Source organism: Coccinella septempunctata, chromosome 7 (assembly GCF_907165205.1).
Source record: "Coccinella septempunctata chromosome 7, icCocSept1.1, whole genome shotgun sequence".
In the NCBI taxonomy this organism is placed as follows: Eukaryota; Metazoa; Arthropoda; class Insecta; order Coleoptera; family Coccinellidae; genus Coccinella; species Coccinella septempunctata.
Genome location: NC_058195.1, coordinates 4,047,004 through 4,074,573, shown reverse-complemented (window position 1 = coordinate 4,074,573; position 27,570 = coordinate 4,047,004). Strand labels below are relative to the sequence as shown.

The window sequence follows — 27,570 nt, the reverse complement described above, 5'->3', positions numbered from 1 at the left end:
GAAAATAATTTAATTTTGAAAAATGTCACAAAGACAGACGAGTTCTTCTGTTCGCTGTTTCAATAAATCGATAAGGCCAATTCGTATATGCATAAAAGAATGTAAAGCTCAGAACGGTGAAACTGCCTACTAATCTGATACCCATTCCGATATTAATTACACCATCGCAGCAGCTGCAGCGGCTACTCCTTACTTATTCAACATGCATATGTGCGAAACGGAACAAACTAGAATCGGCCTCAAATTTGCCTCTTCATCAGCGGCCACGGCCTACAAACACCTGAATAGCCATGCAATAACTTCCAATATTAATCACAGCCTTCCGAGAATCCCGCACAAAGCTCGGAATTACGCACGTTAGTGGAAACCTTTGAAGTTGAACCGACTGTGTCACCTTGTGCAAATTGCACTTTTTCTATTCAGGCACCAAACAGTCTACTCTTACCCACATGTCGTGCATTTGTTTGCGTTACGACGGCGCTGTTATATGCATCGCAACTTTGCAGATTCGGCCGACCAAGGTCGGCGATATTGTGTTGTACCGGGAATTTCTCGCGATCGATATTTGACCGGCTATAATGAGGACTGATTAAGATTGGATAACTCAAAGCAGACGCGCTTGGCTTCTTTTCTCAGCTTGAAAGATTGGAAAGTTTGTCAGTCTATTGATTAGGATATATACCATGCTTCAAATTCGGATATAAATTTTGAAAAAAATTGAATATACTTGTCCCAAGTCAACCACCGATTTGGGAGGCTTGGGACACAAGTTAAAATCCATTGATTTCTCAACTCTCAAATGGAATAAGTGACTTGGGACGATGTATGGTTTTGAAAAATTAGAACTTGTGATTATATAGTTGAAATTCGGTAAGGAAATTAAATGATAGACCCCTATTACTTCGAAAGTAAATATATTGCAAATCAAATGTAAAAAAAACCGAAATAAAACAAGGGAACTTTGATTTCTTTCATTCTTTGGTGATTTCTTTGTGGAAATAACGTAAATAATAATATCCTGCTAAAAATCGGTATATTTCCTGCTGCCAATGCGCCGCTTGTATCTATTCGGCATTGTCCCAAGACACTTTATGAAACAACAAAATAAATGAATGAGATCCGAGTTGCCGTTTGATTTGTAAAAAACCTTGTTTCATGACATATCTAATATCCCACGTATCCAGAAAAAAAATTACACATGCACAAAGTGAAACAAATTTACATGACACTAGAAAGTGTAAGGGCCATAAAAAACGCGCTTTTACTCTCCTGAATTCGTTAATTTCTCCTGTCAATTCAAACGCTCTGGTCACGGCAAACTCAACAGGAATTAATTGTTAAACTAACCGAAAAGACGCTACCCAACCTTATAAGTTTGTCCCTTCATTCTTAAACGGTAGGAAACAAAGAAATCTGCAAGGGGGGTAATTGTCCCAAGTTACTGGACTGTCCCAAGTCATCCGAATCTACCGGTAATCCAAAAAAAAATTGTCTTTATGAAATATTCAAGATGGCTGAGTTAGAACCCCTAGAATTTCGACAAAATTTCTTTAAATTTTCAAGTACGGGACTGTGGAAGGTGACTCCTGCATCGGATAAGGAAAAAAAAACATAAACCCATGGTGGGACAATGAATGGTTGAGTACATCATCAAAAATTGTTGTATCGTACAATTTGAAGTGAAAACAGGGTAGAAAATTGAGACAAAGTGAACTGGCAGATCCAGCTTCACTGGCTAATTCTCTTAAAACTCAATAAAATGGCCAAAACAGGTATTCTCTTGAAATTCTTCACGTCAAAATACAGAATACGATACTGTGTGCACGGATACCGAGTGGAAATTCGCCACGGGAGTGTAACTCCTAACTGCAACTTGATGGGCGACAACAAATTGATCCATAATAGGAACGACCGCTGATATTCCCTGGATATCTACTCGAGAATTGTCTGGAATCACGGCACATCCATCATTGTGAGCGGATCTAATTGAATTGTAGATAGATCCATGTCCGTAATGAAAATGAGTTCACTAACACCGATTGCGCTAAAGAATGCGTTGATATTTTGCATCTGTGAGAAAGGGGACTGCGGAGTGCGTGCTTGGCCAATCGGTATAATCACACTGTGTGCAAATTTGTGGACAGAACCATTCCCTCATTACCTCTTCTGATTTCACGTTGGAAAGATCCCCGGACATGAGACAGATTTAGCTTAATACGCAGGGCGTTTTACGAGTTCACCTATGTTCTATTCGAACAATAACTGTCCGCATACTTCATCCGCTGTCGTCACGATGACACGGCAGGACGTGAGAGCGGCGATTTTATCCATAAAACATGAGTGCCTGTGATAATAACTCTAAATTGTTATTATCAAATTAATTCCTTACTGGTAAGCCCATAGATCCTGCTTGTCGGAAGATTCACCCTTACACGCTGATTCGCCTTTCGTCCATAGCTCGGGCCTACGGCCCTCGCGATTCGCCTTTTATCCGTTGCTCGGGCCTGCGGCCCTCCCCATTCGACCTTTTATGAATTTCTAGGCCGCTTACTAGCCCAGAGCCTTTCTGTTGTATAGAAAAATGCAATTAACATCAATTATAAGTACTATAAACTAGTAAATCCATAGATCTACCTTGTAGGTAGATTTATCTTTACAGACTGATTCGCTTTTCGTCCGTAGCTCGAGCCCTCAGGGTAGCCCGGTCCCGTTTCGTTAAATAGTACGAAATACATCGACCCGGGTCATTTTATCGACTAATTCGAAATCGTAGATTCCGAATATGCGATTAGATTTTTTGTAGGATCAGTATTTTCAGAAATAAATCACTTTCAGTGAAAAATTTCGGAAAAATTGGTCAACTTTGAGAAGCTGTAGCAGCCAGAAAAAGAGAATTAGACATATGCTGATTTTTTTGATGATAGATTGGTCCTTTGCGAATGGAAAATTCCAATTTTCATTCATCTACCGCGAACAGTTCAGATTTTATGATTTTTTTCGCGAAGGTCCAAAATTTCCAATTTTTCATCGATCATTACTCGAAAAATAAATTTTTTAAAAATATCTGTTTGTATATTCGTTATCTACGCCCTCGAATTAGTGGACAGTATAAATTTGGTGTCGATCGGAGACAAAAAATATTTTTTGAAAAATCGCAATTTTTTCCATATTTTCATCAAAATTAGAGTATCTACTAAATCGAGGGCGTAGATCACGAATATGCAAACAGAATTTTGCTGAAAGGATTGCTTTTCAAGTTATGGTCGATGGAAGTTTAGAAATTTTGGACCTTCGCGGAAAAAATCATAAAATCTGAACTGTTCGCGGTAGCTGAATGAAATTGGATTTTTCTCTTTGCAAAGGATCAGTCTATCACCAAACAAATCAGCATATGTCCAGTGCCTCTTTTGTGGCTGCTACAGCTACTCAAAGTTGACTAATTTTTTCGAAATTTTCCACTAAAAGTGATTTATTTTCTAAAGTACTGATCCTAGGAATAATCTAATTGCATAATCGTAATCTACGACCTCGAATTGGTCAAAATGACCCTCGTCATATATGTAGTTAGTAAAATGAAAAAAATTTAGATTTTTCGTCTTTTTGTGTTTACCAGTGCAGCAACAAAAAATTACTCATTTAGCTATATCTTATAGCTTATACTGTACAATTTGAGGTCGTAGATCACAAATATGCAATCAGATTTTTTCTAGGATCAGTATTTTGGGAAATAAATCACTATGCAGTCTTTACTTTTCTTTGTCTTTTCTTTAATTATATGTGTAGGCATAGGGGCAGCAAAATCCTAAGCTGACGCGAGCGGCATTTACCCTAGGAACGGCTCTGGCCCTCGCGATTCGCTTCTCGTCCGTAGCTCGGGCCTACGGCCCTCGCGATTCACCTTTTGTCCGTAGCTCGGGCCTACGGCCCTCACGATTCACCTTTAATCCGTAGCTCGGCCCTCCGACCCTCGATCAATTTCTTAGGTCTTGGTTCTAAGGAGCCCCGCATGAACCCACCATAAAATCAAAAATATTACAAATCTTTATTGTTCATCAGGATGACAATAAAATACCAATGATCGAAAGAAATTCCGAGTGAACTTCCGAAGGGTAGCTTCAAAACGTTCGAAGTTGGAAGAGAACGCTTCCGTTGACCGCCTAGACCCTATTTCCGTCCAACTTCCTTCCCCCTTTTATTTATGGGGTTCATTCAATCCTGGGGACAAAGCAACCTCGCCCGTTTTTCATTGGCAGTTTTTTGGCGGATCCCGTCTACCCCTAAAACGACACCGACAGCGGGGGGGAGCTAGACCTAAGAAAGAAACGGGTTTGGGGTGAATGGAATTTAATTCGAACCCCTTAAGGGTGCGTCAAGACGCCGGCGACGTGCTGGATCAGGTGATCGACGTCGCGCCTGTTCTATGACGGCATTGAATGGGCCATATTATGTCCCAGGTGAGGGGTCGGGGTTTTTCAGGTGGTACTGGCCTCTTTTCCTTCCGAAACGAATTATTTCAGGAGTAATTGGGCGATACAACTCGATGGACAGGGTGCCCGAACAAAAACCCAATATATTTCGCGGCTAGTGTCAGCGGTGTCAGGATGTCCATTGAATGTATCTCGAAAACTAGAATAGCTAGAGCCAAACCAATGACACTTTCCGAGCTCTTTTTCAGAGAAACGATGAATGGTGAAAACCGTAGCCCCCTACGAACCTTCGTTTTCGAGTTATTAGCAAAAAAGTAAGATTTTGACGATTTCGAAAAGTTCCCATAACTTTTTTGTCTTTGAAGTTACAGATCTGAAACTTGAACCTGTACAGGTCGATTATACGTAGAATCTACTGATGAACGATTTTTTGGCCACACAAGAATGAAAAATTAATTGAAATTTCGAAATTAAAAAAACCAAAGTCTGCCTAATAAGTCGAAATCCAGAACTGGAAAAAAATTTTTGACCTCATCCCTAAATTCTACCTAAAAAGTACTCGTGGAATGTTCAAGTTTCAGATCTTTTACTTAAAAAACAAAAAAGTTATGAGAACTTTTCGAAATCGTAAAAATCTGATTTTTTGCTAATTACTCAAAAACGAAGGATCGTAGGAGGCTATGGTTTTCACCACTCTTTGTTACTCTGAAAACGAGCTACGAAATGTGTCATCGGTTTGGCTCTAGCTATTCTAGTTTCCGAGATACATTCATTGGACACTTCCTTTCGAACCCTTTTCATTATAATGTGTGAATTGCACATCTCAGAATATAAATTGTGAAGAATCAGGGAGATTGATTGTTTTCGTGGCCGATGCCGAATGTTCGCTTTTGGAAATGATAATGAATGAGAGATAACGAGCCTTATCGGACACCTAAATACTTCACAACACTGCTCAAAGTAATAATTATAAACCTTTCACGTCAATATGGAACGATATGAATATCGATTCACTGAAAATGTGGTCGATTTCCTCTCCTGTCCGACAAACTTTAGATGCTCCCCTCGTAGCCGCCTCTCAATTGTTATGAAGAACGAGCAGACGACGTTGGTATCTGGTTACATGATTAGGTATGTACAAATAACAAGCCACGACAGTGGTCGATTTATATCGAGTGACCTGGAGCTTGACACACCATAGCCGCTTTGCTCATTTGCAGGTATCTCCGATGCAGATCTTTAGCACGTAAACCGGTAGAACGTTCTACGGTGTTTAAGGCGGCCGGTGCAAGGATTGCGCTCTGCCCAGGCCGAGACTAACAGAATGGTTGCAACGTGAAGGTCATAACGAATGAGGGAACGTTTCGTGTTTCAGACAATGGGAAGCTACACGCCGACAATAAAGCACAGGTAATTGATCGAGGGATCGTCAAAACTATTTGTCGCCGAGTTACCGTCGACACACACGCCGAGTTTGACTTCCTCTGTCTGCTGTCATTTAGTCTCCACGCGCAGTTTGAGTTCATCTGTCATTTAGTCCATTTGGTCGGTCAATTTCAAGGACATTTCACGATAAAAAGTTGAAAATATCGATAATCTTTTAATACTTCTTTGGCAACCAACACCAGAGTTTACATTCGATTCGTACTCAAGTGTCATGGAGGATTTTTGGCTTATGAGGAAGTTCAATAAACTCTCATTCTTTGTTTTAACCCAAACCACCACTGTCAGCTTGGTTCTGCCAAGGTGTGATAGTTAATTATCTACAAAGGGATATTTACTGTCAATTTCTCATATTTTGGAACTATCCAAAACCTAGCGACAATTATTATAAGACAGCAGATTGATCGTGGGAAAATCCCAGCGTTCATCTGTCGCCTACATCTCATCATTTTTCTCAATTCGCCAAGCATAACATTCCTACGGATTTATCTCCACTGCGTAAATAACCATCCAAAAGCTCGGCGGTGTCGAGATTTCAAACGAAATAAGAGGAGTTGTTAGTTAGTTAGTTAGCGCGACAACTGTACAAGAGGGGTCTATTTATGCCAGCCGTAAATGCTACTTGGTGTACATTGAACACGTGTACCTCGAGCTGTCAGAAGATGTCGGTATGAGGAAAAATCGAAGGCACCATACGCTCTATTCACGGTCGAAAATATCCCCATGAAGCATTATTTATTATTAGATTATTATACGGGCAGAGAGCCGTTCCACTATTATTTGAAAAGATGCCAAACGACTGGAATGGTGGATCGTGTTTTGTGCTCGGGCTCGCTGACGAGAATATTTCATCTTTAAAGAAGAATAATGAAGTCGTTTTAGCGGGGTACTTTGTGATACATTAGTATTCGCATTTTGTTCCGGCTATTCTTGGCGTTCAAGATTATGCAGGGTCCCATCTGCCTAATCTGATTTTTCTATGGTGAATAAGTCGATGCAACGATCCTGGTTGATGAAGAAAACACAAGGCACTCCACTCAAAATTTCTCAATATCACTCTGGTTTACTTACAAAGTAATATAGATGACAAATGGTGCCATAACTGAAGCGATATATTAGAGGATTATTTCGCTCTCCAAAAAACCTTCAGAACGTACTACAATGTAATTATTATTTTTGGTAAATGACAGTAGAAAAGTTTGTTTTTTGCCCGCACGGCGTCGCCAGCAATCGGGACAAAAGCGCATGACCAACTCGAGTTAGGCAACCAACATTAACGACTGAACATGTCGCCCGCCCTGAGGTGTATCTTCAGTAAGATGAACTAAAAGGCATGGGCAGACGAAAGAAGTCAGGAGAAATCTACTGAGTTGGAAGAGAGCACAATTTGACGACGAATTGGTCGTCGAATTGCCCCAGAAACAGTTGCAACATCAGCTACTCGAGTTGTTGAATCAGCTCCTGGAAAACAGGATAATATACGGCCGATTAACACTTCAGAGGAGGAAGATTTGTCATCTCGAATGATGACAACGTTACCTGGAAGGATAGGAGTTCCAAGAGTTGAGGATTGCCTCAATCTGAGTGCTGACGGTTGGAAACTTCTCGTAAGTGAGTTTTATATCTTGACTTCTTTGATTGGAAGAATCTGCATCTGTAGCATATCAGTTGCTTGAAGTATATCGTGAGTCAGCTTCTAGTAGGGGAATTTAGTACAATGAACACTATACACCTTATCTTGTAGCTTTCACAATCAGTTAGCTTCAATTAATAGTAGTTCTGACGACCTGTAGTTGTAAAGGCTAGTAGTTCAAATGCGTGGTAGTTTAAAACTGCATTAGTTGAAATGAACAGTAACCCAAATGATTTGTACTGCCTACAAATGGTCTACATCATGAAGTTTCTCTTAAACGAAAGGAATTGTGGTTCGACTTTCAAGGTACGAGGATTATGAACCTTGTTTCGACACGTATCAACCGTTTTGAGGCCCAGACGGCGGATATATTACCTGCGGAACCCGGAAAGTAAGAGTGCCCCGGGCATTACCCCAATGATCGCAGATCATGACGGCTCTGGTCACGTATTATCCCAGAGATGAGCGTACGAAACAAGGAAACGCCGGGCAAGAGGAGACGAGTTGCTACCTGGGCCCGTTGTGGCTCGACCGCGAGGTCACTGACCGGGACTCAACTCTTCGTCGCCTTGACTTCGTCTACAAGAAGTCTGCATCTTTGGGTTACCGCCAACCGACGCTGGCAAGACGATTATTCCTCTTTTTTTCCATTATTCATTTCGCTCCGTCTGAGCGAGTCAGACCCGAATTATGTAAGAAGCAGATCGATTTCTTCCTTATGGGGAAAGATAAGATTGGCTGCGCTCTGTTATTCGGCGTCAATTATGGACCTGGAAGTTTTTTACCGGAGGAAAATCGATTCTGTCTTCCATCTCGTATTGTGCAGGTATATGAGCTAAAAACGGTTTTTGTTGGCTTTTGTCATTTTTGTTAAATCTCTTTTTCTTTCGTTTTTGTTTAGAGATGTTGTTTTTTGGCCACATTACATCATATTTACCTCTTCAAATGGGAATAAGTTTCGAAGTAGTTTTCTTTAGAACATATATAGCATATATTACAATTAGGATATACCTATGAATGTTATATCAACAAACACCTTACAGAATTTCAGATATAAAATTATGCCCCCACTCCAACATCATTCCTGGAACCGCCACTGCACCGAGCTCGATGGAATTTCGAGAATTATTACTAGAAGAGTTGCTTTTCTATCATATGTATCACATTTAGATCTACGATGATTTTCCTGGAAGAAAAACTACTCGCAAGTTGACCATCGAAAAATTCCCAAAGAGATGGGGTCAGTTGAAACTTCCTCAAGACCGAACGGTTCTGCCGAAATGGATGAAATTCTCAGATTTATTACAAGAAGAGTTGGTCTTTTAGAAAATGTATCCCATTTAGATCTGCGATAATTTTCCTGGAAGAAAAACTCGAAAATTGACTTTGGAAAAATCCCCAAAAAGATTGGGTCAGTTGAAACTTCCTCAAGACCCAACGGTTGTGCCGAAATGGATTAAATTCTCAGATTGATTACTAGAAGAGTTGCTCTCTCAGAGTATATGTGACATTTAGATCTACGATGATTTTTCTGGGAGATACGCCAACGTCAGTTTCATTCGGTTCCTTGAATACCTACTGCAGACATACCCAGGAAAACTGGAGTAGCAGAATGAATCAAAATGTTGCAAGAATCCTCAGGAGGAATAAAAGACTCTCTTGAATCCCAACACTAACCCTATAAAGTATTTTTACAACCCGCGCCAAATGGGATTTTATGCGGAAATCTGAAATTTCCATTGATAACAGCGCTTTTCCATATCCCCTCCGTGTTGACATGTACTACTATAACCATAAAAATTCCTACAACGAAAGGGAAAATGCCGCTAGACGATCGTCTCGGATCGACGGCGGCGACGGGGCGTCGCGACGTTCGTGGTCTGTCTTCCCCCGTCTTCAACTCTTCCCCCCAGTGATGGATTAAGTCACACCAGGAACTTGTTGGAGCTGCTGACTGTACCGAGGGCGATGGAACAAGACATCGGGAAAGTTGTTGATTAATGAAGTTTTCCTCATCGTTTTGTCGGGTTTTGTAGTTCCAAAAGGCCCTGCCTGTGATTTCAAGCTTTTTCCTGCTTGTTCCTCACGAACTGCCTGGAGTTTCTTCGGTTGGTTGACCTTGAAACTAGTTTTGTCCGTCTTGTGAACAGGCGCCTGCTTCTGCGGAGCTCATGGGTGCTTATTGCCTGCCCCCTTATGTTTCAGAGGAAGTAGGTTCGCAATGTTTAAGGAAAATGTTTGTATGTGTGTGTCTAATATATTCTTAGCCTTCGCTGATGACGAATTCATCATCATCAGTGGAAGCTCCTCAAAGGAAATAGAACAGAAATGGTCGATGATATGGGAGGCATGTAAGACATGGGAAAGCCACACAGGAGTAAAATACAACGAGGGCAAAACAGAGACACTATTCATACCACTAAGACACAAGATAAGACCACCCACGATAAAGATACAGGGACAAACTATAGAACATAAGGAAACAATAAAATACTTGGGACTAACAATAGATAGACAAATGACATACATACCGCACCTGAAAGACATTAGACAAAAAATCAACAAAATGACATTAATAATATCAGGTAATATCAGCAAGACTTATGGACATGATAGAGACATTATTCGATACATAACTGACAGAGTGATGATGCCGGCTGCGCTGTACGCTTCTGAGATATGGGGCGGCAGAGCAGACCGGACTCATCAAAGACGACAGCTGGACGCAACACAGAGACCACTACTTTTGAACATAAACCGAGCATACGCGACGACTGCAACAGTGACCTTGCAAAACATGGCGGGCACTCCACCCTGGTGGCTGGAGGCGAAATTAACACATAAAGACTGGCAGGCAAACAAAACAGCTATACAAAACATGAGGATCGGGACAGTTGACAGAGGACATCCCGCACAGAGACATACACGGACAAATACGAATAATGGCGACAACAGTAAAAACCTGAGAAAGAAAATACGTAAATCCAACCTACTGACTGAATGGCAAAACATATGGGACATAAGCGAGACAGGACGCGAATTTTACAAACACTGCAGACTAGTAGGACATGACAGACTTGAACTGACGTTTAGCAACCCAACTACTGACTGGACATGGAAATATGCTTGCATATTTGAACAGGTTTAAACTGAAGGACACGGACGGTAAATGCCTATGCAATACGGGACAGAACGAAGACTCGGACCATATAATGAATACTTGTACACTTAACTACCGAACCGAAATAAGACAGAACATAAAAACGAAATATGATAACTTGAGTATACAACTAAGAAAGGCAGGAAATGTCAATAAGACGGACATAAACAAAATTAATGAATGGGCAGAAGTTGCAATACCGGATAGCGATGGTGCATATTGTGGCAGTTGAGGTTTGAAGGCATTTAAAGGGTAGCAGTTGCAGCACAGGGCTGGTACCCTAAAAAGCTGACGCTAATCCACCCTATCCCTCAATTGAGGGTAACGGACGATTACGTCAGAAAAAGATCTGCGCTAGCCGAAAGGCGACGGTTACCCTTCAAACGATTCATCCCTTCGGGGATGATAACAAGGGGAGCACGGGAGAGAGGAGCCCCACCAAGGCGTCACAACCTTGGTGCCTCTCAATTGAGGTTGGACTCGTGCGGGTATGTGGTTAGCAGATAGGTAGTGCTTATGCCGAAAGGCGGGGAGCAGATGGCATTATGTCTAATATATTTTGGACACGCTGCAGGTTGCAATTTTGAAGATATCGAACTCGGATTTGTCACCAAATGCCTATCAATTTTGATACGATTTGGACAAACGGTTTTCGAGTTTCCTGATAAAAGTATCGTGAGCAACCCACAGTTGGCAACCTATCAGGCAATTGACTGGCCCAACCCGTTTTTTATGATATAGTAGGCGTAGAAGCTCCAATTGTAAAGCTCCCATTATAATGGTTAATAACATTCTGCGGCCGAGATCGAATGAAGAACTATTCCAACGATATTTTTCTGTTCAACGTTGGACTGTTCCTGCAGAGTTTGTCTATGGGTTGGCCAATCGCAAGGTTCGCCAGCTTGTGGAGTCGCGTCTAGCGTCCTTGGCTCTCAGATTCTTCCGACAAACGAAACGATCTTATTCAATTAGAAGAAATATCACCAGCGTTTCGCACGGCACCATATTGGAACGTAAAGAAACGATTTCCTAGAGAAAATATGGCGTCGACCTTCTGCCTTGTCTGCTATTTCCAGGAAATGTCATCTGAGTAGCAGAGGGAACTTTTTTGAATGGGGCCATAAATCTCGACCACTGCGCCGAGTTGGAATGTTCATAATGAGGAATATCATAAATGAAAATTCCGCGAATATGCGTTAACGTGGACTCGGCGTTGGAAAAGCCACTACCAGTTCCACTAATTGATTAATTATTTTCGGAATTCCCTGAATTTAAAAGGAAAGTCAAATCTTAAAACAAAAGAATTTATTTTTGCCTCACTCCAATACAAAATGGATCAGGGTTTGTTCAACCTCATACAATTTAAGGATGTAAATGTATTCATTATGCTCCTTTAGTTTAAAACAGCCACGAAAGTTAAGCAAGTTCAGAATTTTTCACCATTTACATGAAATTTTGATTGATTAATCTAACCTTAAAAAAGCCGGGTTCAATACTACTTGGTATTAACCGTGTTACTAGCCCCCTCTATGAGGGTTAGATATAAAAACAAATGCATGAGATGTATCAGCTTCCGAAACTTATTCGTAAATTGTTGTTCAAATCGTGGGATCGGAATTATTCGTAAATTTCATTGCAATGTTGCCAGTAGTTTCGACAAAATCGTAAAAAACGTGTATAAATTTTTTTATCTTGAATTTTTACCCAATTATTTTTCAGTTTTCTGCCTATCCTAGAGCCGGGGTCGCCTTTTTTCGAAACGCCCTGTATAAAATTATCGACCTAAACGTTTCTCATCGAGAAGCGTATCGGAGTTCTCATTTGACAAGTGACATTCTATTCGTCCGGTTTGTCTAGGACGTCCCTGGCCCAAATGTTACGGTTGAGTTGTCATTCTTCACACAGAATACCAAAGACGTGAACTGCGGTTAGTCAAGTAGATCAAACACCGGTTTCAAGGTATTCTTTTGTCTATTGGGACGGGAATCGTCGACAGACTCTTGTTCGGGCATTCTTTCGACATTTTTCCAGTCGAATTCCAAGTATAAATTGATTTTCGTTTGGTATACGCAAATAATTACCATTTGAGGGGAAATTGTTCAGATTTATTTCACCCCACGTGTTGTGTTTTTTAAATTCGAATAAAATTCCTATCTACCTCATATTTAAAAGTTTTTTCAATTGTAGGGGAAGAAAATTCTGGTTCGAATAACTTTGCCAAGTCAACGAAAAAGTCCCTGATTCAGAGAAAATCACTGTTCTCGAGGAAGCCAAAGAAAATATGAGGTGAATGAAATGTTTCATTGATATTACTTTTGAATTGTGAAGATCACTAAGTGTTTTCCATTTCAGATTCAGTAAACTGAGGGGGAACCGTTGTATGAAAGCAAACAAATATCTGCAAGACAAATGATGGATTGGTAGTTTTGGAGCACTTGATCCAAGAATGATAAAACATGATTAGAGGACCGAACCACTAATATCAGGAACATTAAAGCAACCTCAAAGATAGGTGTAAAAGAAATTCACACTATTGACATAAATATTTGAAAGCTGATAAGGACTAATCTCTGTAAAAGGAGAGTGGAAGTCTGAAGTCAAATGTCTGGGAATAATAGATAGCAAACTTCTGTAGATTAAGCCTATTGAGATGGCTTTCAGCAAAGCATTGAAGGCCTGAATGGTTTGCAGAAGTCTGGCTGCTAAAATCTGCATAGATTTATGTCATTTTTATGAGACCAATGGGTCAATAGTGTGGTATGTCAAGGCAAGTCAAAACAGTACAAAGAAAACCGTCTTCTAGCATGTAGATCTTCACAAATCTACATATGTGATAGATTATACCACGAGCACATTCTTTAAAAGTGTCTAGAGAATGATATTTCAATTTATACGAGGTATAAGCTGGCCTCTAGAAGTTTCCACGGAAGAACCTTCGTTTCCAAACGAACGCTCCTCGTACCTGCAGACTATTGAGGCGATCTTGTGTAAAAACAAAGCAAACGCACGCATGCCATTCGAAAGTGTGTCGAGCAATGGTGAAACGAATGTAACCTTCCCAAAACGAAAACCACCGACGATGGTGATTTTTATAGGTCAATGGAGTCATTAACTTCGAGCGATCGGCGTGATTACACCGTCTAGTTGTTGGTAAATCTGTACGCTCTGCCTGGTCTGGGTCTGGAAAAAGCAGATAAGACGCCTAGACAAGGTCGAATGCATTTTTATATATCGTCATTTATTTAAATACAATGGCGGCGGGCATGTGGTAATATTTTATTGTTGCTGTTACGCAACGTAGCGTTTCCGTAGGCAGAGATGTTAGATGTTAGAATGTGTAAAAGTTTGTTTTTCGTTGGCCGGCAGTTAAACTGCCACGGGTCTACCTACCAAGGAGCTATAGATCGTTCTCACTCAGATCCAAATGCTACTGGATCTTGCAGTTTCAATATTCTGGAAGAACGGAATGATACGGCCAAAAGCCGGTTGCGCGTAGTGAAAAACTGTAACGTGGTTTTGACTGAGACGATGAGGAGTCTCTATGATCCCAGTCTGTACTTATTGGCGGAAGATTTGTTGGATAAATAGCAAAACGACGATTTTAATGAAATGAAACTGGCGAAAAAGAAAGATCTGAAGAGTGAATCACAAAAAATATTGTGGTTTGAACAAAGACAAACTTTAAATATGTCCCCAAAAGAAATAATACATTATGTATACTGCTCATGCTACTAGTCTGCCAAGGATGTTCAAGCTAGCTCAGCTCATACGATGATTCTTAAACATCGAATCGATTAAAGTCGAAAGAAAGATAGGAGTGCCGCAAAGGTACCTATAAGAACCCATTTTATACTATATCTACACATCTGACAACAGAAATTCCGATAGTAATGTGTAATGAAATTCAACTAACCCCAACTAGCGATCAAACATTGTAAATTTTTTTCTCCACAATGACTGGAGACGATCCTGCAAGTCATGAGGAGTCTCTATGATCCCAGTCTGTGCTTATTGGCAGAGGATTTGTTGGATAAATAGCAAAATGAAGATTTTAATGCAATGAAACTAGCGAAAAAGAAAGATCTGAAGGGTGAATCACAAAAAATATGGTGGTTTGAACAAAGACGAACTTTAAATATATGTCCTCAAAAGAAATAATACATTATACTGCTTATGCTACTAGTCTGCCAAGGATTTTCAAGCTAGCTCAGCTCATACGATGATTCTTAAACATCGAATCGATTAAGGCCCAAAGAAAGATAGGAGTGCCGCAAGGGTCCCTATTAGAACCCATTTTATACTATATCTACACAACCGACAGCAGAAAATCCGGTTAATGTGTAATGAATGTACAAATTCAACCAACCCAACTAGCGATCAAACATTATAAATTTTTTTCTCCACAAGAAGTGTACCAAAAACCGACGCTGCCGCATATTTTCTATTTTTAACCTTCTACAACAAACGCCAGCAAAATTAACATATACCTCTAAATATAGCCTTGCCAAACAATCATCGTATTTTGCTAGAGCGGCTACAGAAGATTACGATATTTCCTAGAACCATGGTCGAACCGTTTCTGCTAGCGATCTGTTGAAATGGAGATTTGCTCAGGGTCAAATCACCTGTCGTCAAGCTTGCACCATGAGAAGACTACTAACCGGTGTGAACTTAGCAGCCACTTTCCAGCAGCCACTTCAGATCTAGCGGCCGTTTGACCAGTGGCGTCGGGTACTTTTTTTTTCGCGTACTGTGCTTACTGAAATCGGTATTAGGTCTCGGAAATGAATAAATTTTTTCAAACGTAGAGTGTTTATTCATTAGAAGATGATAAATACTATTTGAAAGATTTTTTATTCCAAGAATGTTGAAGTGTCAGTACCAGCCATAAAATGGATATTCGAAATATAATCGAAATTAGGTCTAAAAAATGAATAAAGGGTTTGAAATTCGGTGTATGTATTTATAAACCCTCAGCGAACGATATTCCGAGAGCTTTCTCATTTGCAGGACTTGGAAGGGTGAATTTCAACCCCTCTCCTCAGAGTCCACAGAATAAATCGAAAATAGTTCTTAAAAATGAATAAAGGGTTTGAAATTCGGTGTATGTATTTATAAACCCTCAAGGAACGATATTCTAAGAGCTTTTTCATTTGCAGGACTTGGAAGGGTGAATTTCACCCCTATTTCTAATAATGAAGAAAACATCGAAAATACGTCTCAAAAATGAAAAAAGGGTTTGAAATTCGGTGTATGTATTTATAAACCCTCAAGGAACGATATTCTAAGAGCTTTTTCATTTGCAGGACTTGGAAGGGTGAATTTCACCCCTATTTCTAATAATGAAGAAAACATCGAAAATACGTCTCAAAAATGAAAAAAGGGTTTGAAATTCGGTGTATGTATTCATAAACCCTCAAGGAACGATATTCCAAGAGCTTTTTCATTTGCAGGACTTGGAAGGGTGAATTTCACCCCCTCTCCTCAGAGTCCACAGAATAAATCGAAAATAGGTCTTAAAAATGAATAAAGGGTTTGAAATTCGGTGTATGTATTTATAAACCCACAACGAACGATATTCCAAGAGCTTTTTCATTTGCAGGACTTGGAAGGGTGAATTTCACCCCTATTTCTAATAATGAAAAAAATATCGAAAATACGTCTCAAAAATGAATAAAGGGTTTGAAATTCGGTGTATGTATTTATAAACCCTCAAGGAACGATATTCCAAGAGCTTTTTTATTTGCAGGACTTGGAAGGGTGAATTTCACCCCCTCTCCTCAGAGTCCACAGAATAAATCGAAAATAGGTCTTAAAAATGAATAAAGGGTTTGAAATTCGGTGTATGTATTTATAAACCCTCAAGGAACCATATTCCAAGAGCTTTTTCATTTGCAGGACTTGGAAGGGTGAATTTCACCCCTATTTCTAATAATGAAAAAAACATCGAAAATACGTCTCAAAAATGAATAAAGGGTTTAAAATTCGGTGTATGTATTTATAAACCCTCAAGGAACGATATTCCAAGAGCTTTTTCATTTGCAGGACTTGGAAGGGTGAATTTCACCCCTATTTCTAATAATGAAAAAAACATCGAGAATACGTCTCAAAAATGAATAAAGGGTTCGAAATTCGGTGTATGTATTTATAAACCCTCAAGGAACCATATTCCAAGAGCTTTTTTATTTGCAGGACTTGGAAGGGTGAATTTCACCCCCTCTTCTCAGAGTCCACAGAATAAATCGAAAATAGGTCTTAAAAATGAATAAAGGGTTTGAAATTCGGTGTATGTATTTATAAACCCTCAAGGAACGATATTCCAAGAGCTTTTTTATTTGCAGGACTTGGAAGGGTGAATTTCACCCCCTCTTCTCAGAGTCCACAGAATGAATCGAAAATAGGTCTTAAAAATGAATAAAGGGTTTGAAATTCGGTGTATGTATTTATAAACCCACAACGAACGATATTCCAAGAGCTTTTTCATTTGCAGGACTTGGAAGGGTGAATTTCACCCCTATTTCTAATAATGAAAAAAATATCGAAAATACGTCTCAAAAATGAATAAAGGGTTTGAAATTCGGTGTATGTATTTATAAACCCTCAAGGAACGATATTCCAAGAGCTTTTTTATTTGCAGGACTTGGAAGGGTGAATTTCACCCCCTCTTCTCAGAGTCCACAGAATAAATCGAAAATACGTCTCAAAAATGAATAAAGGGTTTGAAATTCGGTGTATGTATTTATAAACCCTCAAGGAACGATATTCCAAGAGCTTTTTTATTTGCAGGACTTGGAAGGGTGAATTTCACCCCCTCTTCTCAGAGTCCACAGAATGAATCGAAAATAGGTCTTAAAAATGAATAAAGGGTTTGAAATTCGGTGTATGTATTTATAAACCCACAACGAACGATATTCCAAGAGCTTTTTCATTTGCAGGACTTGGAAGGGTGAATTTCACCCCTATTTCTAATAATGAAGAAAACATCGAAAATACGTCTCAAAAATGAAAAAAGGGTTTGAAATTCGGTGTATGTATTCATAAACCCTCAAGGAACGATATTCCAAGAGCTTTTTCATTTGCAGGACTTGGAAGGGTGAATTTCACCCCCTCTCCTCAGAGTCCACAGAATAAATCGAAAATAGGTCTTAAAAATGAATAAAGGGTTTGAAATTCGGTGTATGTATTTATAAACCCACAACGAACGATATTCCAAGAGCTTTTTCATTTGCAGGACTTGGAAGGGTGAATTTCACCCCTATTTCTAATAATGAAAAAAATATCGAAAATACGTCTCAAAAATGAATAAAGGGTTTGAAATTCGGTGTATGTATTTATAAACCCTCAAGGAACGATATTCCAAGAGCTTTTTTATTTGCAGGACTTGGAAGGGTGAATTTCACCCCCTCTCCTCAGAGTCCACAGAATAAATCGAAAATAGGTCTTAAAAATGAATAAAGGGTTTGAAATTCGGTGTATGTATTTATAAACCCTCAAGGAACCATATTCCAAGAGCTTTTTCATTTGCAGGACTTGGAAGGGTGAATTTCACCCCTATTTCTAATAATGAAAAAAACATCGAAAATACGTCTCAAAAATGAATAAAGGGTTTAAAATTCGGTGTATGTATTTATAAACCCTCAAGGAACGATATTCCAAGAGCTTTTTCATTTGCAGGACTTGGAAGGGTGAATTTCACCCCTATTTCTAATAATGAAAAAAACATCGAGAATACGTCTCAAAAATGAATAAAGGGTTCGAAATTCGGTGTATGTATTTATAAACCCTCAAGGAACCATATTCCAAGAGCTTTTTTATTTGCAGGACTTGGAAGGGTGAATTTCACCCCCTCTTCTCAGAGTCCACAGAATAAATCGAAAATAGGTCTTAAAAATGAATAAAGGGTTTGAAATTCGGTGTATGTATTTATAAACCCTCAAGGAACGATATTCCAAGAGCTTTTTTATTTGCAGGACTTGGAAGGGTGAATTTCACCCCCTCTTCTCAGAGTCCACAGAATGAATCGAAAATAGGTCTTAAAAATGAATAAAGGGTTTGAAATTCGGTGTATGTATTTATAAACCCACAACGAACGATATTCCAAGAGCTTTTTCATTTGCAGGACTTGGAAGGGTGAATTTCACCCCTATTTCTAATAATGAAAAAAATATCGAAAATACGTCTCAAAAATGAATAAAGGGTTTGAAATTCGGTGTATGTATTTATAAACCCTCAAGGAACGATATTCCAAGAGCTTTTTTATTTGCAGGACTTGGAAGGGTGAATTTCACCCCCTCTTCTCAGAGTCCACAGAATAAATCGAAAATACGTCTCAAAAATGAATAAAGGGTTTGAAATTCGGTGTATGTATTTATAAACCCTCAAGGAACGATATTCCAAGAGCTTTTTTATTTGCAGGACTTGGAAGGGTGAATTTCACCCCCTCTTCTCAGAGTCCACAGAATGAATCGAAAATAGGTCTTAAAAATGAATAAAGGGTTTGAAATTCGGTGTATGTATTTATAAACCCACAACGAACGATATTCCAAGAGCTTTTTCATTTGCAGGACTTGGAAGGGTGAATTTCACCCCTATTTCTAATAATGAAAAAAACATCGAAAATACGTCTCAAAAATGAATAAAGGGTTTGAAATTCGGTGTATGTATTTATAAACCCTCAAGGAACGATATTCCAAGAGCTTTTTTATTTGCAGGACTTGGAAGGGTGAATTTCACCCCCTCTCCTCAGAGTCCACAGAATAAATCGAAAATAGGTCTTAAAAATGAATAAAGGGTTTGAAATTCGGTGTATGTATTTATAAACCCTCAAGGAACCATATTTTCGATTTATTCTGTGGACTCTGAGAAGAGGGGGTGAAATTCACCCTTCCAAGTCCTGCAAATAAAAAAGCTCTTGGAATATCGTTCCTTGAGGGTTTATAAATACATACACCGAATTTCAAACCCTTTATTCATTTTTGAGACGTATTTTCGATGTTTTTTTCATTATTAGAAATAGGGGTGAAATTCACCCTTCCAAGTTCTGCAAATGAAAAAGCTCTTGGAATATCGTTCGTTGTGGGTTTATAAATACATACACCGAATTTCAAACCCTTTATTCATTTTTCAGACCTATTTTCGATTCATTCTGTGGACTCTGAGAAGAGGGGGTGAAATTCACCCTTCCAAGTCCTGCAAATGAAAAAGCTCTTGGAATATCGTTCCTTGAGGGTTTATAAATACATACACCGAATTTCAAACCCTTTATTCATTTTTGAGACGTATTTTCGATGTTTTTTTCATTATTAGAAATAGGGGTGAAATTCACCCTTCCAAGTCCTGCAAATGAAAAAGCTCTTGGAATATGGTTCCTTGAGGGTTTATAAATACATACACCGAATTTCGAACCCTTTATTCATTTTTGAGACGTATTTTCGATGTTTTTTTCATTATTAGAAATAGGGGTGAAATTCACCCTTCCAAGTCCTGCAAATGAAAAAGCTCTTGGAATATCGTTCCTTGAGGGTTTATAAATACATACACCGAATTTTAAACCCTTTATTCATTTTTGAGACGTATTTTCGATGTTTTTTTCATTATAAGAAATAGGGGTGAAATTCACCCTTCCAAGTCCTGCAAATGAAAAAGCTCTTGGAATATGGTTCCTTGAGGGTTTATAAATACATACACCGAATTTCAAACCCTTTATTCATTTTTAAGACCTATTTTCGATTTATTCTGTGGACTCTGAGGAGAGGGGGTGAAATTCACCCTTCCAAGTCCTGCAAATAAAAAAGCTCTTGGAATATCGTTCCTTGAGGGTTTATAAATACATACACCGAATTTCAAACCCTTTATTCATTTTTGAGACGTATTTTCGATGTTTTTTTCATTATTAGAAATAGGGGTGAAATTCACCCTTCCAAGTCCTGCAAATGAAAAAGCTCTTGGAATATCGTTCGTTGTGGGTTTATAAATACATACACCGAATTTCAAACCCTTTATTCATTTTTAAGACCTATTTTCGATTTATTCTGTGGACTCTGAGGAGAGGGGGTGAAATTCACCCTTCCAAGTCCTGCAAATGAAAAAGCTCTTGGAATATCGTTCCTTGAGGGTTTATAAATACATACACCGAATTTCAAACCCTTTCTTCATTTTTGAGACGTATTTTCGATGTTTTCTTCATTATTAGAAATAGGGGTGAAATTCACCCTTCCAAGTCCTGCAAATGAAAAAGCTCTTAGAATATCGTTCCTTGAGGGTTTATAAATACATACACCGAATTTCAAACCCTTTTTTCATTTTTGAGACGTATTTTCGATGTTTTCTTCATTATTAGAAATAGGGGTGAAATTCACCCTTCCAAGTCCTGCAAATGAAAAAGCTCTTAGAATATCGTTCCTTGAGGGTTTATAAATACATACACCGAATTTCAAACCCTTTATTCATTTTTAAGAACTATTTTCGATTTATTCTGTGGACTCTGAGGAGAGGGGTTGAAATTCACCCTTCCAAGTCCTGCAAATGAGAAAGCTCTCGGAATATCGTTCGCTGAGGGTTTATAAATACATAAACCGAATTTCAAACCCTTTATTCATTTTTTAGACCTAATTTCGATTATATTTCGAATATCCATTTTATGGCTGGTACTGACACTTCAACATTCTTGGAATAAAAAATCTTTCAAATAGTATTTATCATCTTCTAATGAATAAACACTCTAGGTTTGAAAGAATTTATTCATTTCCGAGACCTAATACCGATTTCAGTAAGCACAGTACGCGAAAAAAAAAGTACCCGACGCCACTGGTCAAACGGCCGCTAGATCTGAAGTGGCTGCTGGAAAGTGGCTGCTAAGTTCACACCGGTAGACTACTAGGAGCTTATCGTCTACAAGTCCTAATGTACTACCGGGTTCGGAGAGCCATTAAATAGATACATATAAGCTTTTGATGGGCCATCGATACTTTCGTTTCATCCGAGTTCAGTTTTTCGACATATAGGACTACCATATGAGTTTAGACGACCACGTGGACCAAAAATGTTTCTCAATGGAATCGTACATCTTGAACGCCGATACATATCAGAACAGTCTTATCGTTTTCTACTGCACAATTTTTGTGCCAATGCAAAACGACTGCCATTATCTAATGCTGTATCCATTACCAGGAAGTTCTTAACTGCGTCGATTTTTTCCCGTGGTAACATAAACGTATTACACTCTTGTTTAGCAAAATTCAACCGCCTCGCACAGCAAATTAGAAAAAACATCAGCTATCGTTTCCAATGTCCCACGTGCATTTTTTTTTATCTAATCTACAGCGGTTTCTATGGGTCGCTTATTGTGAACTATCAATATATAGAGCAATCTTCCTCTATAACAACAAGTCAGTTCTTTGGCGTACACTGGCCAGTAACTCATGCAATGATGAAGTTTTTAATTATTGTTATTTTTAATTAGTATGCATTATGCGAATTAAAAATTTTTGTCGCGTGAATGACTCATCGATAATTCATGTTGGAAATTGGGATTAAATGCTGTCTTTTCTTGTGTGTGAATTTTTTCTAGAGACTCGGTCACCTTTTTTTGAATGACTCTGTATAGAATATCGATATCAAGAAAATTTAACGACGAAGCTTTGCATCTTAAACTGCGCGTGTTCAATATCTATTTACCCGTTAATTTCGAAATAGGTAACAAATATGTCTGGTCGATATTATTATTCTTTTTATAGGATGCAGACACAGCATAAGCATATACAACAATTATCGTTGTTTAAGAAGTTGCATAACACGATATTATTTAAAGTTCACACGTTACTCGGAGGGTCATCATCTGAGATTGCCTAGAATTGGGATATACGTGTTTGATATCTGATCTCCGCTTCAAGATTGATTATTATTATTTGTTTCCATCAATCGTATCTCAAGTGGTTCACCTACAGTGCAGTTCGCACTGAATATGATAACATTGCGGTTAGCAATTTCAGACAGAACTTGCTATCTGGTCGAAAACTTCCCTTTGGTGTTCAGTATACCTAAACAAAAAGACAGAACTGGATGGTGTACCCTACAATCTTGATGAACCATAAGCATCTTCAGATTTTTCAATTCCGCTCGTATTTTTCACTGTCTCAGAGAGGAAATGCAATTATAAAACCTATATAGCCATGGCTATGTCTACATTCCGACGTTGTGTTAGAGTCTATAATGGGCATAATGTTCGCATTATATGCTGCATGCATATTATACACATATCTCTAAAGCCTCAACCTGAGGCGATCGTGTCTTGAATTCCTACCGTTTTTTCTCTCAATTATGGAGTTTGACGCATATCGACCTCTGTCACTGACATTCCTAACCTAAAAACTGCCACACACTTGCGTTTAGTGTCGCGCGGTTGTTTAATCGCTTAAATAATTTCTTCAGTTTCATTCTCTTGCATTCTGCTCGAAGCACTTTCATGTAAATCTTCTTGATATGTGTCTAAGCACAACTGAACCTTGAGCGGAGTGTTTGGAGAAAGACCAAAATGCTGAGTAGACCTCTTGGCACGATGTAGCTGACTCTAGATGACCTCAGCGTGTTAATAGGAGATTTGATGATAGAATTTGGCTTTGCGACAGAAGGAAGAACGTCAGTTGCAGACTCGATGACGTTGGCACTCACCTGTTTTCTATGGTTGACCGGCTCGACTGCCTGCGGCGGCGGGAAAGCCATTTTCTCCTCGTACATCAACATCATGTCGTCCAGATACTTCACCCTCTGTTCGTAATCGGGCTGGTCCTTGGGGACCAATATGTAACTCCGCCACTTGCTCGATTCGAATCCCCAGTGTACCGTTCTGTTCTCCAGGTTGCGGTGCGCGTGACATACAAACTGCTGCGGCGAGAAACCGAACCGACAATCGACGCACTCTATGCACTTTGCATTCTTCGACGTGTACAACTCGGGAAAACAGATACCCTGACATTTCCCGAAGCATTCGTGATATATGCTGAACGACAGCGCGTTTTTCCTATGCACGATAGGCGTGTTCGTTTGGCTGCCCTGCAGCAGTGCACTGCACAATCGTTCCGCGTCCGTTTTCGTTATCAGACCGCAGCTGGGAGCTGTGTTCGGCAGGATCCTGTGGCTCTTCAGCACGTTGAGCTGTTCTGGCGTGCAACGCGAGCAGTATATCTGTAGTTCGTCGCATTGCTGGTTGATCTGCTGCAAACTGAAGTCTCTGAGTACACTGTTTAAAACTTGCGGGAGGCACAGTCTCTTCTCTCCTCCGACCTCGAAGCAGGATATGCTCTCGTTCCGCAGAATGGTCTCTGTTCTTTCGCTGCACGTCTGATCCGGTGTCGTGAATATGGGAATTTGCTGCACCACCGGGAAGGATTTCACGTATTCTTCTTCCTTGATCTCCGGCGAGTCTAAGTCCCCCTTGGGTTTCACCAGCGACAGACCTGGTCCCTGTAGGCTTTTGGTGGCACTGTGTTGGTAATTGATGAGCACGCTCTTCAGGTGCGGCGTCAGTTCCATCTTATTGCGTTTTTGCGGTGTCTTTTATTGGTTTGAGCTTAACACGAGACAGTCGGTGCAGTTTGTATCACATTTTGTCTGCTTCGATTAGCAAGAAATTTTCAAGACTGTCATAAACATCCAATCTCCGGGCTTAATGCGTTTTCCATGCGTAACGATAACGACAGTCCAGCACTGAAAAATAAATTAACATCAGAAATGGACGAATCAACTAAACCACGAAATAATGGGACGCTCAATGACAATGCTGCAATTTCGCATTCAGCTACAAACAGTTCACGTGAAATATGATTATAAAATTGAATCAGATAATAAAAATACATATATTATTTTGCATATGAGCAATACATGTGCAGTGCATGTGTATAAGATGAAGTGTTAGTAGTGGGTGATACAATATCTTGAGAGTGTGTCCCTATCAGTGTTGCCAATTATAGCAGTTGACATTGTTCGAGTTATAAGCTGAAATATTTAATCTTTGGGAGCAGTTATTGTTTTCTCTTCTTCACAATCGAGAATCTCAACTCCATCTGAACTGAAACATGGAACAAAAAACAATAACTCTAAAGGAATCAATAAAATTTCCTTGCACCAGTTTTCCCCAAGTAAGATTGGCTGTGCCAGTTAAATTCCTTTTTCAAAATTTGAGACCACTTTAAATTTTGCTTAGTTAAGTTCAGAAAGAAGGTGTCCCAATAAATAATAATCCCGGAAAAATTCAGAGTGTCTCCATATGATTATTAAAATTCCTCAACACTATCTCCAATCATCACCCTATCATCTACTCAATTTTATTTGTTGTTGAATCGGGATTTACTCTCTGAATATGTTTAAATAGACATTCTAACCCAATTAGATCCTTTGTCCGAGTTTATCTGTGGGAAAACAACATATTTATTCAATCCTTAGATAACGAACAATATACCCCGTGAAAAAAAAAACATTATTGAACTTCAGAGAGACACATATCGGATTAATCCTTTATCGTTACCCTTCAGATAACAAAGCCAATTAAACGTTTGAACTTTAAACATTTCGATCACATAAAATGTCGACCCTCACTAAACAAAATATAGAAGCGTCATTGGAAATAAACAAGCAAAAATAGACTTTTGCGGGCAAAATAGACGGTGGGTTTGCAGAGCCGATATTATGTTTGATGGAAACCCGAAAATTCTTGCTGGCTGCTCGCCATTCTTTTTCACCACAGGTATAAAATCGTAATTCCAAACTTAATTGAGGGAAACCCACTTTTACGGCATGGTCCTAGAGGTCCACCTCCCGAACTTTAATTGATGTCATTCCAAACACTGATTATATCACGACCGACCAAACTTGACGCACGACAAGTCGTTCTTGACCGCAAGTAACAACAACCGGGCACCGTCTGCCGTCTGCTAGATGACGATTTCGCAGACAGACTATGATCTTCACGCATGCGCCGTTTTTACTGGCAGTATGATCGTGCTGCCGAGAGGAATCGTTTCATGTCCGCTGCATCGCGGCTCTCGTGGTCCGAGTATCTCGCCGATCCTAATTTTTGTCATGAACTTCATTGTTCTCTTGGTTTTAGGTGAATTTTCGAAAGATATGATGATTCCACTGGTTTCAGAATCTTAAACTGCTACATGATGCTATTCACCAAGACTATGGCATATATAGATGGCGTTCCTCCATTGAATAGAAGAATCTGCGCTTGGAATTGCTGGACCAGAGACCATCCCTGGCAGAGAACAAGATCGCAAACATTACAGGTTTAAATATTGAAGGACAAAAGTATTTTTTTCACATAATAAGATTATGACGTAGCCTTTTTTTTTCAGGAAACTCACAATGCAAAGAGAGAACAACACAATGAATGTTTGGGTCTTCTAAGTATCCTTTTATTGATTGTCTTATTCGTGATTTTCGAGATGGAAGTTTACCAAGATAGGTTAGTCTATGTTGATGACAAGAAAATAAGAACGCATAAAAAGTTGCAAAGCATATTAATTCCTCTCTACTAACTATCTTCCAACCGTAAGTGTTCAGTAACGCACAAAGCAATAAATGAACGAGGATATTATGAATGCAATCCCCTATTTTAAAACCCTCCGAGTTAACATCTGGAAAAATGTGTTAACATGTGCTACAGAGAACAGGTCCCCAGTCAAATAAAGATTTATTGGTGGACTACCAACAACAATAGGTTAATAAACACTTCGCCCCTCTCACTGTCTACATCTACAACAAAGATCAGAGGATGGTATGATACAATGGACAAAAAAATGGGTTAACCTATTTTTTTTAGTAGCAGTGATATTCTATTAACTTGCAGTCGTTTTATAAAACAAAGAAACCATCTATCATATAAGAAAAAGATATAATAAAATAACCTAATAAAAATCATATATTGAAACCAAATTACAAAGAAAATAAATGAGAGGTTCTCGAAAAGTTCTGCAATCATTGGTTTCATTTAGAATATGTTGATCGATGAAATAATCAGGTATGGGTTAAATATTAAATTTTATTAACTTCTTTGTTCAGTGAAACTTCGTTAACCATAATTTTGTTCTGGAATTTCTACCATTTTCGAAGAATTTTGATGATGCCAACTGTTCGAAGCGGAGTGTTCAACCTGCCAAAAAAATTACGGCACACTTCTGTCGGTTGCCAAAAGATCAACTACTTAGTATTCGATTTTTTTGCTTTGCAAACATCTTTCCATACATACATACCATTGAGCTAAAACAAAGGAAATACTTATCGATTTGAATACACGTGGCTACATCCACTTGTTAAATATAAAAATAAAATAAAAATTTCAAGTACCTACAGCAAAAGTAATAGAATTGAAATTATTTAGAAATATTGAGAAATTGGTTTTTAATAATTATGTAGTTTAAAAATTTTGTATAAAGGGAACCAGAACAATAATTGGCAGTATCTAAATTATTAACAATAAAAACTTTTATGCAAATCTTCAAACATGTAAGGATATAATATATCAATATACCTGCAATAAAAAAAAAGAAAAATAACATAAGTTAAGATAATAGAATCTTTATATTAGATAATAATAGAAGTGGGATTGTATTACATATTTCAGAATGAATTTTCCTTATCGCAATAACTTTTTCCAATTAATTCAGAATAATTGTTCGAGTATATAAAAAATTAAAAAATTTAATATAATAGTGAAGTAGAGACCATGTTTGGAATTTCGCATTATAATCCTGAGATTATAACCAGCCTCCTCCTAATTCAGACAGGTATTCCTTTGTGCATATTAGTATTTCCTAGACAGGAGGTAGCTATCCAAGTGCAACAACATCTTGGGGCCAAATGTTTGGGTTATTGAACCCGGTAAATAGAGTAACAAACAATTCCCGTAT

At 38.8% G+C, this 27,570-nt stretch overlaps 1 protein-coding gene across 2 annotated transcripts in view; it reads right to left on the bottom strand.

Moving 5' to 3' along the window:
• The window catches only part of LOC123317933 (ski oncogene), a 53,421-nt gene that overhangs the window by 25,245 nt on the left and 606 nt on the right, over positions 1-27,570 (bottom strand). The window contains exons 1-2 of one of the 2 annotated variants that reach the window (XM_044904561.1): positions 25,445-25,590; positions 23,333-24,367 (exon numbers count right to left, since the gene is read on the bottom strand). In XM_044904561.1, coding sequence (XP_044760496.1) covers positions 23,333-24,193 — 861 coding nt within the window. In that variant the 5' untranslated portion in view covers positions 24,194-24,367; positions 25,445-25,590. Of the gene's footprint in view, positions 1-23,332; positions 24,368-25,444; positions 25,591-27,570 lie in introns of those variants that run through there. The other variant, XM_044904562.1, reaches the window with a different exon arrangement.